Source organism: Melozone crissalis, unplaced genomic scaffold (assembly GCF_028551555.1).
Source record: "Melozone crissalis strain CALT ecotype California unplaced genomic scaffold, PUWL_Pcris_2 ptg000021l_1, whole genome shotgun sequence".
NCBI classification, from domain to species: domain Eukaryota; kingdom Metazoa; phylum Chordata; class Aves; order Passeriformes; family Passerellidae; genus Melozone; species Melozone crissalis.
The window spans coordinates 150,978-170,211 of record NW_026535799.1 but is presented as its reverse complement, the minus strand read 5'-3'; the positions used below and the strand labels follow the sequence as shown (position 1 = coordinate 170,211).

The 19,234-nt window shown below is 46.0% G+C and overlaps 1 protein-coding gene across 2 annotated transcripts in view; it reads left to right on the top strand.

Annotated features, from left to right (window-relative positions):
- LOC128937692 (hydrocephalus-inducing protein homolog) overlaps positions 1 to 17,398 on the top strand; it is a 291,738-nt gene extending 274,340 nt beyond the window's left edge. For both annotated transcript variants that reach the window (XM_054277479.1, XM_054277477.1), the window contains one exon: positions 17,332 to 17,398. In XM_054277479.1, coding sequence (XP_054133454.1) covers positions 17,332 to 17,374 — 43 coding nt within the window. In that variant the 3' untranslated portion in view covers positions 17,375 to 17,398. The remainder of the gene's footprint in view (positions 1 to 17,331) is intronic.
- Positions 17,399 to 19,234: the final 1,836 nt, after the last annotated feature.

Below are 19,234 nucleotides of genomic sequence, written 5' to 3'. Positions count from 1 at the left end.
CAGCTAGTAGAGATAATAATTGTTTTCTCTTCTTCTCTAAGTTTCTCACTACCTTCCCCTAAAAAAAAACCTAGGAGAGAGAATTATATCTCTCTGTGTTCAAAGACTGTAAATACCACAGTACAGTAAAGAGAGATTATAAAAGGGAGATCTATCTATTTGAATCTTCCTGGCTCTGCTCCAAAGCAGTGGAAGATGCAAAGCTCACCTAAAGGCATCCCTTTGATAGTGGAACCCTGGAAAAAGTTAAAGATAGAACCTAAAATGTTAGGCTTTGTGCTTTCCCAGATCAACTGCACCTGCGTAAGCAGTATGATAAATTATATAATTGTTAGATGTGATGATTGTTTAGTAATTAAATGTAATTATTATATAACAATAAGAAGAATAGTGAGAAACTATGTTGGAAATTCAGAGAGTGGCTAAATTTATGTATACAATAGAACAATATAAGTTTAATAATTAACATGAAAGTTATGTAACGATAGAGTATAAAACATGATCATTTCGGATGTATGGTCGGAGTCAGATTTGGGTTGAATATACCCCGATTCCCAGAGCTCTTAATAAAAAGCACCACATATAATCGCTCCGTGATTATGTGTTTTTGAACGCTAACAGCTTCAGGAGAGGAGACAAGTTCCATTGACTGATCGTGAGCAGGCAGAGATGTTTTCCCCTCCAGAGATGATTGTTTTTTCCCCTCATGTTTTCCTACTCCAGCCTCTTGTGCCCTGAAGCCTTCTTTTTATCCTTTAAATTTTTGCATGTCCTGAGGGAGTGGAACTATCCCATGCTGTAGCTGGGGTCTGGTGACTTTGCGCATACATGCATTACATGACACATGGTTTCCTTCATTGGCATCCCCAGGGCTGTGTAAGTGCATTCGCTTATGAGAAACTCTGTTAGTGCTGGTCAGAATTCTCAGTTGACAAAAGAGGGAGAAGAAACACCTTGGTCCTCCTCCATGTACTGAGGTGGCCATAGAGGTTCTCTGACTTCCATCAGAGATCTTTGCATGCATCCTTATCTCCTGAATGACCCGGTTTTCTAACAAGAGTGTGGATGTCAGGAAGGAGGAATGCTGGTGCAGACCTGAAGAGAAGGTGAACTCCAGAAGTGTCTCTCACAAGGAATGAGCTCACCCAGGAAGCCACCTGCAGAGCCAGGATGGAGCTGTGGGACAGGCCGGGGTGTCAGTCACTACTGAAAGACAAACAGGACATGGCAGAAGCAGAGGGAGGCCCTCACCAGACCCTTGAGAAATGCCACACCTTCCCTGTCGGCTGCCTGAGAGGCTGTTGGAGCTTCAGTCCCAGATGGCCCCAGATTGTAGGGCCAGGGTCACTTTGGAATCTTTGCCTCCCCTCGGGCAGAGAACAACCCAGGAGAGCAGCAGCACAGTGCTTTGGGAACGTGTGAGCCCAGCAGTCTTTGAGTCTTGGCCCACAAAGGGCATATGGGAAGTTCAAACCCATCTTCTCTTGCTTTCTGTGCAGGTGCTTCTAGAGAAACAGCAGGAGCACACTGCCTCATCTGAGATGCCATGCCAGACTCAGGGAGAGCTGTTCCCTGCCCGAGAGCAGGAAGAGCAGCTCAGGCAGCAGGTGGAAGAGCCACAGGAGAATGGCCAGGTAAGCATGACTGGCCAGGTGACAGAGGGAAGGGCAGGAAGAGGGGCATAAACCAGAGCTCCTGGGACTGAGGAGGCCAGGAGTCCCACAGGCAATGGAAGCACAGAGCCTTGGAATCTGCAGAGATCAGCACCAGGACAGGATGGTGACAGTGGAAACAGAGCTGGGAAGGGAAGCAGAAAGAAGGGGCTGAATACATGTGATTTTGAGGCTAAAAGAGGGAAAAGCTGAGCTTGATGGCAGCTCTCAGTCACTTGCTCTGCTTTTGTGTGTACAGAACATCAAAGCAGAGCCACAAGCAGAGCTGCCTGAAGCTCAGAGTGCCATCATGGCAGCGAAGAGGGGGAATGAAGACATCCAGGAGGAGAAGAATCTCCCTATGCAGAGTGGCAATCAACAAAAACAGGCAAAGGAAGGACTGGCAGCCACTCCACTCATGAAAGAGTCCTTTCCATTGTTGTTTACAGAAAATTGACAAACAGATGCAGGCACAGCTGTATGAAACTGAGGCTAGGACCAAGGTAAGGAAGATGAGGCTAGACAAAAAAATTAAAATCATCAAAGAGAAAATGAATCGCCTCCTTCAGGAGCAAAAGGCTTTAGAAAAGCAAGTGAGTGAATTAGCAATAGGCACTGCAGTCACCCAAGGGGTGGTTTCTGCCCTCCTTGCCTTTCCAGTGCAGAGCAGCAGGGGGTGGGTGATGCCTCTGAGTGCCATCCTGATGAGGCCTCTGTCAGAGCTGCTCTCAAGGACACTTCCTGCTCTGCTGGATCTCAGCTGATGCTCTAGACAGTGGCATTACTCCTTTGGCCATTTAGCCAGCAGTCATCCGAATGAACTCCTGCTGGCTTCTTCCAGTTGACCTTGTTTCTTGAGGTGTTTTTGCAAGTGAACATGGTCCCTCACATAGATTTGGAATATGAGCTACAAGCTGTCTGTATCCCTTGTGAATAATCTGCTCCTGTCCTTTTCTTTCCTTTTTCCCCAGTCGATGACTCCTGGCTGACAGGGGCAAGCTGTAGTCTCTGACTGCTTTGTTCTGTTTGACTTGAGGTGGAAGTGTCACCATCCTACCTGGCAGCCTGCACAGAGTTCCAGCAAATGACGGGCAACCAAGAGCCCCGAGGCTGGCATGAGGCCCAGGAACTGAACCATCCAGAGATGCTGCAGGATGAGCACGTCCCGAGGAAGGTGCAGAAAAAGAGAATTTCATGGCAGGAGGTAAAACATTAGAATGAGGAGCTGCAAATGTATCTGCAGACCTAGGAGGGGGAAAGGAGTCTCTGGGAGGAAGTGGAGCGGTCGTTGCTGCAGTCATCCTTTAGAACAAGAAACTGGCTATGAACTCGAGTAAAACCAGCCTTTGGTTTTGAACATTTGGTTTCACAAGTAGACATCCAAAGCAATCCAGTTGATGAGCTCTGCATGTGGCTGACAGCAGCTTCCTAAGGGCTTGCATTTCAAATGGCAATCTCTCTTGCATTTCAGGGCAATCTCTGCCACACCTTCCTGACATCAACTCATTTCTTGTCTCAGATCTACACCAGCTCTGACACTGAAGCTGCTGCAAAAGCAGCAGTGCCGTCCCAAGGAGCCTTTGCTCCCCAGCTGAAGAAGTGGAGCCTGAACCCTTGGTTCACCTCCCGTGCTGACCCAGCTGCTGCTCAGCAACAGGAGATGGCGGGTGACTCCCTGGAGCAGCAGAGTACATCTGGTATCTTTCTTATCTGAGGGACAGTGTGTTGTGTGCACGTGTCAGCAAAGCTGTACCAAAGGGTTCTCCTCAGTTTAGTGTCACAGAAGTGCTGGCATTGCTCCGAGACAGCAAGAGAGAGCTCTGGGTGCTCCTGCTGCCTCTGAGGGCAGCTTAGACTGGCTGGAGTTTGCCTGGGCTTCCCTCTCTGCCGAAGGCAGAAGCAGGGATTGCTCCTGGATCAGCAGAATGCTGTGCTACTTGAGTCCTAGCCACTGGCAGAAGCCCTGCTGAGATCATTCTCTAGGAGAACACAACAAGCCCTTTGTGATTCTGCAGCACAACCCAATGAATCTGCTCCTTGCCCTTAACAGCTGCCAGTGCTGTGCTCTCAGATAAGATCTGGTAGGGTTGAGAAGAGAGCCCAGTGGATTCTGTGTCTACCATCACCAGTTGGGACAAAAAGGGCACTGATCTGCGTCTCGGTGTGGCTGATCTCAAAGCCCATCCTGTTGTGTCCTGAATGGGGGCAACAGCTTGTCCAGGGCTCAGGCTCACTCTAGCTTCTTCCCATCAGTGCCTGTCAGTGCTCATGCTTGGGCTTTGCCAGCCTTGTTGTGGTCGCTGCCCTGCCCCTGACGGCTGGTGGGAATGCAGAGGCTGGAGCCTTCCTTAGCTGGGAGGGTCCCGCTGCTGCTCGGCTGCTGCAGCGTGGAGCTGCCTGAGGCAGCAGCCCCTTCTCTGGGCCGGCTTCTGGCTCGCACGGCCTGGACTCACAAGAGGGTCAGCATCTCCTCTGGGCAGCTCTCTGTGTCACAGGGACGCCTGAGGAGCACTGCTGTCCTCTGTGCCCGTGCCCGCCGTGCTGAGTTGGGAAGATGGGGATGTGTGCGGTGCTGAGAGGATGAGTGCAATGGGAGTGACTGATCCGCGCTGTCAGGGTGAAGAGATGCGGCGCGGTTCTTCACACGAGGCACGGGCAAGGGCACCTTTGAGCTCAGCCTGCTCGTAAAGGGTGAGGGTCCTGATGCTGAAAGCCCCGTGGGAATTGGTTCTAGCATGAGCTGCTCTGGTTTACAAACGCAGAGGCATTCTTCTGGCAAACTCCTGCAAGGTGGAAAAGATGGGAGCATTTGGCAATATTCCTCCTGTTCTGAACTTGGCATCTGTTCAGAAGAATTGATTCTAGATGTCCAGGTGCATTTAATCTTAGCAAGGAGGAAACCTTTTCTAAATCTCACAGTGTTTATTCCCAAGAAAACAAAGGCACTGTTAGTTCCAGCTCTCCTTAATGTTTCTAGATGACAAACTTACTTGCCTTTCTAGGTATTCTCTTCTAGTCTCAGTCTCCTCTGAATGTATCTCCCGGTGCTTCCCTGTGTGTCTGCTGTCAAGAGGTCTCTCAATTCAAAGGATGCTAGAAATCAGTCTCTGTGCCAGCCACTTGTGCTGTGGGCCTGCTGTTCTTTTCTTGTTGTTCCAGTTCCTGTTCCTATTTTTGTTAGCCAGCTGTCCACAAAGGGAGGGCGCAGAGCCCCAGACAGTGGGGCTGCCTTTTGTATCTCCTAGAAGGTGGGATCTCTGCTTTAAAGTGAACATCTTGCATTTTGTTTCCTTCAGGGAGAATGGTGAAGATGGAAAATCCTATTCTAAAATACATTGAACTGGAAAATATTGGCAGTGAGTGAGTCCAAGCAATGTTAATTTTACAAAACCATGCATCAGGTGTTTTGCTGATGGAATAGGTATCAAGTGTGAAATCAGACAAGCTGCAAATGTGTTCAGGCACTGGGCTTAGATTGTCAGTGCTGATCAGAATTGCTAAGTGTGCTCAGAAGGCATTGTCAAAGACATCTCCATGCTTCCAGTGTCCTGCAGGTCTTAGGCATTGACAGCACAGATCTCCTGTGTGGGCTGGCTTTCACTGCAAGGTCTAAATGGCTTCTCCTTTCTCTGCTGTTTTGTTTCTAGGACTTTTGGAGATGTTTATAGAGCACTCAACACTGCCACAGGAGGAGAGGTAAATGTCAACAGCACCTGCAGACTCTGCTGCACTCGAGGGCTTTCCCCTCTGGTGTGAGCTGTGGCTGCAGCTTTGGGCAGAGCTGTGCTGAAAAGGCACAAGAAGCACAGACTGGTGCCAGCCCATAAAACACATTTGGGACTTTGTCCCCCTCAGCTGCCAGAAGGAAGGCACGGAGGGCAGCAGTTCCTTTCAGAGAAGGATGCGCTCACTCGCTCTCCATTGCTAAAACAAAGGTGGTGCCTGCGAGCACCTCACTGCTCTATGGGGCTACAGCTTCAGAATCCTGAATTCTCGATTCTGGCTGCCAGCAAATCCATCTGAAAGTTACTGGTAGTTCCTTAGCCACCTGCAGTGCTGCACTTGGGAACTGCATGAGGGAGAGATCTGCAAGGCATCCCTGAAAGCCCTAAGCCCTGCCCATAGCCCAAGATGTATCCACAGACTATTGAGGCATGGATTACTTCTTCTGAGTCCCAAACAAAGCAGCAGAGAGTGTGGTCAGAGGTTTGTGGATGATAACTGAGACACCACTGTTACCACGTGGTCAAGGCAAAATGTCAGTGGCCCCACGTGTCCTGTAACTGGCTCCCAAGGCAGCAGAGAAATGGGCTGTTGGAATGTCAGTTCCTAATTACTGCAGTGCCTAATCACAAGGCAATTTGGCACAGCTCAGCTATGTCATTGCAAAATCACTCGCTCCATGTGCCTTGTGGTCTTGTGCCACCAACCTCTCAAGTTACTGATTTTCAATGTCATTTTAGGTGGCCATAAAGAAAATAGAGCTTCAAGGACTGAGGAAGAAGGAACTAAAAGTCAACAAACTCATGGTCATGAAGGTGAATAGAAATCCCAACCTGGTCAACTGTTTAGACAGGTGAGTTGTGCTTTTGTCTCATGAATGTTTGTTCACGTACTGCAAACATGCAAGGTAAAATCCCACTTTGGCCACTGGCAGAAAATAGAGCTGTAATTATTGGCCAATAATTATTGCTCTTTTCATCTCCAGTGGATGGGAAGAGATTGCATTTTGTCTGCATGAGTCTTTGCTGGCACACGGTATTTGAAAATTGTTCAAAAACCCGGATGAGTCGTGTCTTATTAAATCAATGATCTCTATATTCACAGACACCACTTGGTTTTGCAGCTTGATTTTTTTCAAGTGTCTTCTTACGTCCAGGTAAACTAACAAGGATTTCCCTTGGGTTGTTGCCACTGTTTTCCATGGCTATACATGCCAGGAAGACTAGGTGCTTTTTTCCAGAAACACCACGCATGACAGGTTTTTTATCTGGGCTGTTACTAAACTGCACATTTTGCTTGCTGCCCATCTAAGACATCTCCTTTTTCACAGCTGTGCCTTTCTCCTTGAGACTGCACAGATGGCAAACAATGCACAGCCAAGAGGGAATATCTATTCCTTTATTTTGTCTTTGTCTCAAAGGGACCTGAAAAGAAGAATCAACCCGTCTTTTCCAAACAGCAACCTAGCCATGTACATTCATCTCCAAGCCCTTGTTTCCTTCTTTCAGCTACCTTGTGGGTGAGGAACTGTCCCTGGTTATGGAGTACATGGATGGAGGCACTCTGAGCAACGTCATCAGCCAGACCTACCTGTCGGAAGATGAGATGGCAGCCATCAGTCGGGAGGTTAGCAATCCCATCTGTGTTTCCAAGGGCTTGGGCAGGATAGTCTGGGAAACAGGGGCTCAGAGCTGGAGTGATTTCCTGTGCCAAGCTTTGTTTCTGTGTTGCTGCTATTCTATGGGCAAGTAAAAGCATCTCAAGTGAAAGGCCTGCTAGTGCCCCTGCACTCTCTGTACTCAGTGCCAGTACTCTTATCTTCTGCTGTTGTATTCTCACTCTGTCTCTTGTATTTGTATTTGCTGTTCTCCACCTTGCCTCTCTAAATGTTTTCCTGGAGTCTGTCTTCACTGCATTCCTTACCTGTAAAAGCAAAGGGGCTGGTGGCAGGATTTGAAATGACCAGCAGAGAAAAAAGACTCATTTCTCACAGTCCTCAGCTGTAAAGGATAGTAGTGCAGCCAAAATGCTCTTTGCTTCCGGAAAATGACTGGTGTCATACTTCCACGCCTGTGCCGAGGCCAGCAAGAAAATCTTTGTCATGCAGCCTCCCACCCAAAAGTGATCTGCTTCACACCAAAGGGAGGGACTTTTCCTTTCAAAACCCCTCCTTTGTCCTCTTCAAGGAAAAAGCACGTCCACTGCAGCAGGAGTCATCCTGGATGGTTGGCAGGGGACAGCCTACAACAGCAGATGCTGTGTTGCTCTTTTAAAAGCTGACGTGCCTTTCCTCAGAAAGGTCCTGCTCTGCAAGTGTTGGAGCAGCAAGCTCTTCCTCTCAGTGGCCATTACTGCTCTGCCATTACTCCCCATTCCCCTGGAGATGGAATCTTTTAGGTTCTTTGTTTCCTTTCTTGTGTGATGAAATCACATCACTCATTTTTGCCCTCCTCTTTCTGTTTTCTCTCTCAGTGCCTGCAAGGACTGCATTTTCTTCATTCAAACCACGTCATCCACCAAGATGTGAAGAGTAGAAACATCCTTCTCAGAACTGACGGTTCTGTCAAGCTGGGTCAGTATATTCTTGGTCAGGTGCAGCGTTCCAGGCATGTGGGTGTGGGGCTGCTTGGAGTGACTGCCAGCTCCCCAAAAATGGTGCTGGTGGCAGTGCAGGGACCCCTGCTGCGAGCCGAGGGCACAGTTGCAACGTGCACAGAGGTATAAGGAACCACAAGCAGTCAAGAGTGGCCTTGCTCTGTGTGTGTCCCTTCCAGATAGAGGGAACTACAATCTAAAGCTTCAGTGGCAAAAAGTCCACTGCTGTGAGCAGTGTTAAGAAACTTGGGTTTTTTTGGAAGTGGCCAATTCCATACTCCCTTGGCTAAAGTCCCAAGGAAATCGAGCGTGGACAGTTCTCCGGGAGATTCAACAGCACATTCTTAGCCTGAGAGTGGGGAATTCTTTTGCTTGGTTTCCTAATTGGAGCTGACTTTCATGGTTTGTTGTTTTCTCCACAGCTGACTTTGGCCTCTTTGCTCAGCTCAGCCCTGAGCAGGGCAGACGGAGCTCTGTGGCCGGCGCTGCTGGCTGGCTGGCGCCTGAAGTGGTGACAGGTCAACCATGTGGCCCCAAAGTGGACATATGGTCTTTGGGAATCGTGGGCATCGAAATGGTGGAATGAGAAGTTCCTTCCTGGAATGCAACTCCTGTCTTGGTAAGGTGCAAATACTCACTGATCCCACTGTCTTTCTCACCTGTCCCATGTTCTGTGTGCCATTGGACAAAATCCCATTGCCATCTGCTGGCATCACTTCCACCAAGGTCCCCTTCTAAAAATGCCCCTGCAACACATCGGCATCTGCTGTAGCTTTGGTTGTATCAGAAAGGAAAGTGGCAGTTCAGAAACCTAACCAGTTCAGAAACCTGCCATTTTGGCCTCCAGCCATGCCTGACATTTCTCACTTGTTTTTTGAACAATGTTGGAACTCTCTTTCTGAAGGACAAGAATTTGTCAGTGGAGAGGGTAGACATATGATAAACATCCTGAGCAATGGAGGTTAGACCTTCCCAGTTTCAATTTTATAGAAAACATAAGAAAAAAAGGAAAAAGAAAAGTAAACAAAAAAGAAAAAGAGAAAAAAACCTACTACCAAACCAATGCTCAAGCAGTTCTGCTTGCTTTTTCATTTTTTAAACACAGCTCTTCTCTTCCATTCTGTAGCATCTTTTCCAAATCCTGTGGGTCTTCAAAACTTTCAGGCTTTCAAGTCATCTGTACATTGTTCAGTCACGTATGTTGGTGGCCTGGATAAGTTTAGGATGTGTTTTTCTCCGACTGCAGTTAGAATTGTTTGCCAAACCCTTGGCTGTTTCTTGGTACTTTAACAAGTTGATGAGCTTGCAGGCAGGTGCCTGGGCTGGGATCCAACACGGGCAGTAGACACCGGTGCTGTGTTTCTTTACCACAGGAGCAGGGCCATCCCTGGCCTGCACAGTTCTAATGACAGGGAGGACTCCAGCTCCCCACCATGGCCAGTGGCTGAGCTCAGGATAAAACCCTCTTTGTCACCTCTGGTGATGTGGGAAAAGGACAGAAAGCCACATAAATTATTTGTACAAAAGGGGAGTGCATTGCCATTTCTGGCTTTGAAATTCTCCTTTGGGTTAAAGAGGATAATAGCAAAGTCTCTTTGGTCGCCATCTACTTCAGTGCCATGAGCACACAGTTATCATTACAGTGGTGGGCATTTTTATGGAGACTCCAAGGGCTCTTGCCATTGTTATTTTTCTCTATTTGAGATGGATTCTGCAAGTTGAGGTTTGAATAGTTCCAAGTCGGTGTTTTATGTTTCTAAATACCATCTTGCAAAAGCAGAATGAGCTCTCTCCCTCTGACTTGTCAGCATGTTAGAGCTTGGTTCCACAGGAACCACAGTGGATAATGATCAGCCAATGTCTTGCCAATCTACACTGTAATTCCTTGGCCTGAGTAGTATCAGAAAGACCTGCTGCGCTCCATGGACACTGTCAGCTGCATGGAAGTGAGCATCCTTGGCCTTGCTGAAGAAACTGGAGCTCAGCTTAGGTTAGATGCTCTTGAGCAGGAGAAAGGCTGGAATCCTCGGGTGTTTCCAGAGGCCTGCGTGCCCAGAGGGACTGAGTTCTGGGGAGCAGCTGCATGTTTCTGCACATCACAGAAGGGAATTGCCAGACAGCTCAAGCCTCACCACAGGCAAACACTCCCCAGCTCTTCTCAGGCAACATTTGCTTTGGGTTTCAAGTTGTTCCCACTTGTCTGTCTGTGAAGACGCCCCTAAAACCACAAGGCAAGCCCCTCAGAACTGGTGTTACATTTCCAGAAATGAAGAAAAGAAGCCCAAACACAAGGAAGTTGCTAAGGCACTGGTTTTTAGAGACGAACTTAACCCCCTGTGCAGTTTCTCCTCACTGGGAAACATGCCTGAAACCTGGGCATGAGGGTGTAAAGGCCAAAGAGTCTCTTCTGCTTCTTGTGCAGTGCTGCTGAAACACTCAGTGACCGTGTTTCTCTCCTAGCCCAAGGCACATTGTGCACATCACCAAGCTAGAGCCTGGTGATGTGGAGAGCCTGCCAAAACCTCCCATTTGTTGCCTGGCACTTTCTGGGATGGGCCTACCATTCATGCATTGACTTGAGTAGCCAAAGGAGTCGAGGGTGACCGTAGGGATGGAACTTCTCCTGATTTGACCATGAAAAGTTTTTCTTTACCATGTAAGGAAAGCAGAAATTTTCAGACTGCTGAGAGACAGAGCTGCAGGTGGCTCCTGTGTGTCCAAGCAGGCCTTTTCATCCCAGTACATTTGTGCATGCATCTTAATGTGTCTGTGTTGAAGATGAGATTCCCAATGTTTGTTTCCTGAGGAATACCTGGTGGTTTTCCTTTCTTTGCTTCCAATTCCCATTGTTTTCAAGAACAAAGCAAAAAGCTTGATTCGTTTTCTTTTATGGCATCCGTGCTTAATGGACAAGAAGCACTGCAGAGATACTTTTCATGTACTAACCCTTGGATACAGTAGAGTCAATATAGCAAAATCCTTCTTCCAAAAAGCCTCTCAAGCTGGTATGAATCCTCAGGGAAGGAAATGTGCTTGTGCTGATGTAGTTCCCACTAACTGGGTCAGCCAATGAAATCAGCTGCCAAGGCAAGATCTGCAGGATGGTGGGAAAGCTGTGGCTGCATCGGAGTTTGGGTTTTTGGTTGGTAAAGGAAAGTCATCTCTGGGTCTCTGCCAGGGCAGAAACTGCCACTGCAGAGTGGAGCCTAATCAATGGGATCTGGGAGAGCAGTGACAGATGGGAAAGAAGCAGGTGGAGCCTGGTGTCTCCTTTTTCTCCAGCCTCAACTCCTGATAGCCACAGCAGGAAGACAAAAGCTGCAGCAGCCCAACCTATTTTCATCTTGCCTGCATGACTTCCTGAGCTGCTGCCTGCAGAGAGACGAGGCGCAGCGCTGGTCTGCCAAGGAGCTCCTGCAGGTAAAATGTGAAGGGGCTGCAGGTGAAACAGGCTCTGAGGGAGTGGCTCCTCCTCCACTCAAGTCCAGGGCATCAGATGAGCCCCCTTCCTCCTCACCTCCTGTGGAGAGTATTGTTAATAAATGGTTAAGTGAGAAAAACCATCCTGACATAATGCCGCTGGTTAAGCTCAAAAGGGAGGACAGCAGTCTCTGATTCAGTGACTGCTGACAGGCAAGAATGCCGGATGACCTTGCTGCAACATGAGGAAAGGGAGGTGAGATTAGTCCTGAATATCTGCAGAATGTAACAAAAGAATAAGCACAAGAATGTAGAAGTAGGTGTAGTTGCTGATATGTAACTAACCAATCCTGAGCTCAGCTTTTGCAATATGTATGAACTTATTAAGAACTGTATTTAACCCGCCGTATTCGATCAATAAATCGGACCTGAATGAACCAATTGGTGTCTGGGTCTCCTTCCTCCGACAAATGGTGGAGAATGCAGGCAAACCCCTGAACGCTTGCTTTCTTGGATTACAAAGAAACTCGCCACGGTCGGGGAAGTTGGGTGAGAGTCCTTGCAGCCGGGACGGTGCCGGATTTTAAAAGCACCCTTGAGGATCACAATGGTGACTCAAGTCTCTACGTGCCGCCAGAGCCTGGAGGGCTACAACAGCGCGCGCTGATATATAAGGTATGGATAGGCAAGCCGCATACGATCTCTTCTCCTCATATTTAGAAAGGCGAGGAGTAAAAGGGATGGATTTAAAAAAGGAATTACCAGGGTTATTAGCTTATGGTTATTCTAAAGGAATTTTTGTTAACCCACATACAGTTCATGAGATAGCAGAGTGGAAAAAGTTTGGGGATATCCTGTGGGATACAGTGTTAGATGATGATAAGTCAGCAAAGAAATTTGGCAAGTTATGGCGGGTGGTATATAACACGTTGCTTCAGCAGGTTTCTGAGAGAAAGGCAGCAGAAAGGGCAACAGAAGCTTATAAGAAGAATATAGGGTATGGTCGTGAGGATGATCCCCTGGCACCTTCTGTAACTCAGATACTTATGCCTAAGAGTCCCCAGCAGAGTGGTGTGCAGGATTTTCCTATAGATAGTGTGGAACCGTCTGCACCCTTACTGTTGGGGGAGGAGGGCAGGTTGGATGGTGGAGGTAAGAGCTCGCCTCCGCCGCCAGCTTCAGGCGGGTTGGATGGTGGGGGTGGGAGCAAGCCAGCTTCACCTCCGCCTCCAGCTTTGCCTCCGCCGCTTCCCCCACGTGAGTCGGCTTCGGTGGGGGGGTTGCTTCCCTCGCACGAGCCGGCTCCGGTTTCATCGGCTCCGGTTTCACCAGCCTTGCCTCCGCCACTTCCCCAGAATGAGGTAGCTCCAGCGGGGGGGCCGCTTCCCCCACAGGAAACCTCAGTGTCTGTATCAAAGTGCCGGCAGCATAGCACCCTTAAAGGGCCAGATCCTATCCCGAGGGCACACAGTGACCTATGGGGGGAGATGGCTAAACAGAGAAGGGAAGCTTGGGCTGCTGTGGCAAAAGAAGTAATGCAAATGGGGGATGGTGAGGCAATGGAAGTAGCTTCTAGCCTTGCATGTCCGGTTACATATACACCACAGTATGATGCTCAGGGGAACCTTATGCATAATTTGGCAGCATATGAGCCTTTAGACTGGAAGTTGTTAGCTCAGTTACGTTCTACAGTTAGTCAGTTTGGAGTAAAAAGTGAACCTGTTAGGCAAATGTTAGATTATCTTTTTAATACTCAGATTTTATGTCCAAATGATTTAAGAGGAATAGTTCGGTTGATATTTACTCAGCATCAGCAGTTATTGTTTAATGCACATTGGCAGGCGTTGGTCAATGAGTCAGTTGCTGTACAGCGAGCTCAAGGAGATCCATTACGTGGAGTGACAATGGAAGAGCTTATGGGCCTAGGAGCATATTTGTGTACAGAGGCGCAGATGTTAGCAGGAGCAGATAGGCTTAGAGAGTCTATGCGATTAGTGCGTGCAGCAATAGATATGTTTAAAGAACCAGGAGGGTTACTGGCTTATATGGGCATTAAACAAGGTAGAGAAGAATCATTTGGGAATTTTATAGATAGGGCAGCTGCTGCTATAGATAGGGCTGGCATTGCAGACTACATGAAGGGGGCGCTATTGAAGCAGTGTGCCTTACAAAATAGCAATCCAGCAACACAAAGAGTGTTAGCTACTTTAGGGGCAAATTGGACCATTGAGGAAGCGTTAGAGTGAATGGCATTAATGCCAACAGCTTCACAGGCATTTGTAATAGATGCATTAAAGGAGCTAGGGTTAGGATTACAAAAGCAAGCAGAGTCTACTCAAAGTCAAGTGTTAGCTGCTCTTGCTCCTCTCCGAAGTGGCTCACTGGCGGTTACGCAGGGCTCGAGATCATTCCTCAAGTGCTACAGATGCGGCAGTGAGGGACATACGCGACGAACATGTCGAGCAACTGGGATATGGTGTCACAACTGCCGATCCGGTTCCCACAACTCTGCAGCTTGTAAGCGCCGGTCGGGAAACTATCCCAGGAGCGCGCAGCAGGCGAGCCGCGCCCAGACACAAGTAGCCGCCGTGACATCGGAGACACCAGCTGCCGACGCAACATCGCTGCCACCTCCTGTCTGCAACCAGCCACAGCAGGGAGCCTCGGCCTGGACTTATCAGCAGCAGTAGACGTCACATTAATGACGAATCGGCCAGAGAGGATACCAACTGGAGTAAAGGGTCCTCTCATTTTAAATGAACAAAAATGTGGAGCATTGTTATTAGGACGTTCTTCAATAACTATGCTTGGATTATTTGTATTACCTGGTGTTATCGATGCGGATTATACAGGGGAAATACAAATTATGGTTTACACCCTTTATCCTCCTATTAAAATAACAAAAGGACAACGTATTGCACAATTAATACCATTATCACAAATGACATCTGGTATACCATCATTTACTGGACAAACGCGGGATGAAAAGGGTTTTGGCTCTACTGGTGTTACACTTTTGACTGTGGATTTACAAAATAGACCAAAACAAAAAGTGGAAATTACCCATGGACATCAAAGCATAACCCTTTATGGACTATTGGATACAGGAGCAGATACCAGCATTATTTCTCCAGAAGCATGGCCACAGCATTGGCCTCTATTCCCATCATCAAACATGCTCATCGGAGTAGGAGGATTTACATTAGCAAGTAGATTACCACTTTTGTTAGTGTGTGTTGATGATCAACAAGTATCTGCTGTGTTTTCAGTTGTTCAATTACCTCCTACAGTTTCTTGTTTAATTGGAAGGGACATTTTAACACAATTGAGAGTGGTGTTAACTAATCATCACCCTTTGGGGTGATTGCCATTGCTTGGACTTTCCCCATTCCACTCACCTGGAAAACAGATACACCGGTGATGGTTAAGCAATGGCCATTAAAAAGGGAGAGTCTTATGCATGCCCATGAATTGGTAAAGGAACAATATTCACAGGGACACTTACGACTTTCTACAAGCCCTTGGAATACACCTATTTTTGTTATCAAGAAGAAATCAGGGAAATATCGTTTGTTACATGATTTACGAGCTGTAAACGAACAAATGGAACCTATGGGATCTTTACAGCCTGGTCTTCCAAATCCAGCTATGATCCCAGAACATTGGCCGCTTTTAATTATTGATCTAAAGGATTGTTTTTTCACTATTGGGTTACACCCTGATGACATGAAAAGATTTGCTTTTACTTTACCAGCAATAAATCGGGGAGAACCGGATAAAAGATTTGAATGGACGGTACTTCCACGAGGGATGCGCAACTCGCCCACATTATGTCAGCTTTATGTTGATGCTGCATTACAGCCATTACATCGCAAATGGCCAACAACCATAATATATCATTACATGGATGATATTTTGTTTGCACAGCAACAACCATTTTCCTCTTTGCAGATTAACACCATTAGGAACACTCTTGCAGCATATTCACTTGTTATTGCTACAGAAAAAATTCAAACTACAAAGCCATGGAAATACTTAGGGTGGACTTTAACAGATCAAAAAGTAATACCACAAAAATTGGAATTACAACTGGATATTAAGACTTTGCATGATGCACAGAAATTGTTGGGAGACTTACAGTGGTTAAAACCTATTGTGGGAATACCAAATCATTTGTTAGAAACCCTACGACCTTTGTTAAAGGGTATTGACCCTACTACTCCTGTACATCTGACAAAGGAGCACCATCTTACCTTGCAGCAAATTAGTAACTGTGTACAACAAGGGTATGTGTCTCGTCGACAACTCGACTGCCCTATTGACCTTATTACCTGGAATAGTCCTTGTCATTTACTTGGTGCTCTCTCTCAACAACAGGAGAAAACGGGGGAGATACGGGTTTTAGAATGGTTGTCACCACCATTGCAACATAAGAAAACAATATTTTCAAAAATTGAACAATTGGCTGCGTTAATCAAAAAAGGGTGTCTCAGAATTATTGAAGTGGATGGTCGAGAACCTGCTACCATTAGATTGCCTATGGAAAAAGAAACTTTGGACTGGTACTTGATTAATTCAAAGAATTTTCAGGAAGCATTATTAGCATCATCTGCTAAAGTAGAAACCAGTAAATTAGTGCCTAAAGTTTTGCAATGAATGACAGAATGGAACTGGATTACTCGACCATTAAGAGAAGAACGCCCTATAGAAGGAGCTATTACAGCTTTTACAGATGCGGGAAAGAAATCAAGGTGTGCTGCTGTCACTTGGCAAGAAAAAGGACAATGGAAGCATCAACTCCTTACAGCAGATCCTGCAGATAGCTTACAAACCTTGGAATTGTTAGCAGTAGTATGGGCAGTGTCTAATTTACAGGAGCCTTTAAATGTGGTTACAGACTCTATGTATGTTGCAGGAGTAGCCAGACGAATAGAGGAAGCAGCAATTAAGGAAGTGAATAATAAACGATTGTATGAGTTATTGATACAATTGAGGAAAGCTTTACGAGAGAGAAATGCAGCGTATTCTGTGATTCATATTAGGAGTCATAAATGGTCTGAAGGTCTAGGAGAAGGAAATGAACGTGCAGACAAATTGGTTACCTTACCCATTGATAACTCTTGTCCTATTGACAAGCATACATTGGCCAGAGAGGCACATAGCAGATATCATCAAAATGCAAGAGAGTTAGCAAAACATTTTGAGCTGAGTTTATCAGAAGCTAAGGCCATTGTTAGAGCATGTCCAATATGTAGTTATCATAATGGGGGAATAGGTTTAGGCATGGCAGTTAATCCTCGAGGTTTAGAAATAAATGAAAAATGGCAAATGGATGTTACACAGGTACCTAGATTTGGTAAAGTTAAGTACGGGCATGTCACTATAGATACATATAGTCACTACATATGGGCTACGGCTCAGGCAGGACAGAAAGCTACACATGTTATCAGGCACCTGTTAAGTTGCTTTGCTGTTATGGGAGTTCCAAGGAGTATCAAAACTGATAATGGTCGAGCTTATGTATGTGCTAGGGTCCAGAAATTCTTAAATCAGTTGTCCATTAAGCATGTGACAGGTATTCCACACTCTTCTACTGGACAGGCAATAGTAGAAAGAGCAAACGGCACCCTTAAACGATATATTGAGAAACATCAAGATTTAACAGACCCACAATCATGCTTGGCTAAGGTTCTGTATGTGATCAATCATTTATGTATTTTTGGGGAAGATGATACCCCTCCTGCGATTAAACATCATCCAAGGTCAAATCAGAAAAATACTGAGGAGACAGAGGTCTGGGTTAAGTATAAGAACCCAAGTACAGGATTATGGGAAAAACCTGCAAAAGTATTATATTGGGGTAGGGGGTATCTTTGTGTTTCCTCACCTACAGGACCTTTGTGGGTGTCTGCTAAGTGGACTAAACCTGTTTTTGATGCAGCGTCTGGTGGACCGCCTCACGGAGGAGGACAAGGAGCGACTGAGGAAGAAACTGCCCCTAGTCCTACAACCGCTATTGCTACAATTGAAGGGACACTTGGAAGTGTTGGACAGAGCACTGACACGTCACTATCGGACGGCCCAGGAGTTGATTGGTTTTATTGACTCGTTATCAACTTTTCATTTAGCAAATCCAGCAAAGGCACCTTGCCTTTACTGTTATGATCCACATTGTGCTGCCTGGATAGCTCTACGTTGTGGGGGTTGTGATAATACTTTTTGGATAGAACAATCATTATTATGGGATTTATGGTGTCACACTTGTGAGCACGAGCACACGTGGGGTAAAAACTGGCAAGATGAATTAAGGAGACAGACGGGGCAAAATGCATATGTAGCTTTAAATCTTTATGAGTCTCCTGAACAGAAAATTCTTGCTTATTATCGTTGGGAAGTACAATGTGTTGTGAATAGAACTAAGGTTCAAAGTAAATCATGTATAGTCTCTGCAAGGTGTAGAAAATTAGTACCTTTAACACAACATTCTCTTGTAGGGCCCTTCAGGGGGAATCCTGAAAGAGCATTAGATCATTGCATTGAAAAATTACAAAAATTGAGTTTGCAAGTGACAGGACCAGTGAAATTAGGAGCAGCAAAACTGAAAACTGATAAGAAAAAGAAGGCTAGAAAGGGAACAACCTCTTCTAAATAAGGCTAATTAGTTTCTATGATTAGAACACTTTTTTATTTATGGAACCCTCAGGTGGGTATAGTTGATGAAGACAACCAACAATATAAACAACGATTACAAAATAAGAGACGCCTTGCAATAAAGAAAGAGCTTGAACTATTAGCCTTATATAGTAAGAAAGGTGAGGAGGCTTTGCAAACACCACCATTAAACTGGTTACATTGGATCGAAGAGACAGACTTTTATACTGGTCCTTACTTACATTCACTTCCTTGTTATGTTTGCAAAAGGGATGCTGATAAGTGCTATGCATGGATAGCTTTGCATTGTGCGGGTTGTAATAAGGTTTATTGGTATTCACGAAAGACAATAGCAAATTTATGGTGTAGACCTTGTTTTGGGAAGTGGATTCAAGATTTTATTTGGGTTAGAGCTCTTGAACAAAGTACTGGCCTGCCAGGAAGGGCAGGATTAGAGCTTTTTGAGAGTGCAGAACAAGTGGCTATAGCATATGTTAGATGGAAGTTGCAGCAAGTACTTAGAGAGTTTGAAGTTACTAGTGCCTCACGCATCATAGCAGCTCGCTGTAAAGCTGATTTGCCTTTAAATCTACCACACGTTATACCTGTAAGCAAGGATGCTGATTCGGAATTAGACCAGTGTATTCAAAAAGCTAACTTAGGTCTACATTAACCGTTCTAACAAGCCAGACAAAAGACGAAAAAGAAAGGGAGAAAAATGAAGCTTGTTCTTCTTGTACTGCTCAATGCTGTAGCGAGTGAAGCAATAGGGATAACACGTTTCAATCAACCAAGAGAAAATCTATGGGTAACACTTGCTAATCAAATTAATCAATCATCGCTTTGTCTTAGTCTTGGAGGAGTTACTAACCCATTTCAAACATGCCTGGTAGGACTTCCGGTGTGGTCTCCTAGAGAATTTTGCAGTTTAATAAGTAATCGAACTTTATGCATGCATAACATGTCAAACATCACATTGCCAGTGCAACAAGGGTATACTGCAGGTCAGAGTGATGGCTATCGCCAATGCTTACTAATTCAATCACTTAACACTTCTTTGCATTCTCCTCCTGAGGAATTGGATCTTTTTGGAAGTGCAAATGCCAGTATGTCTAACACTACAACTGGTGGATGGTTCAGTTTCAAACCCTTAGATGTCCAGAATTTAAATCAACCTAAAGACACATGGGCCA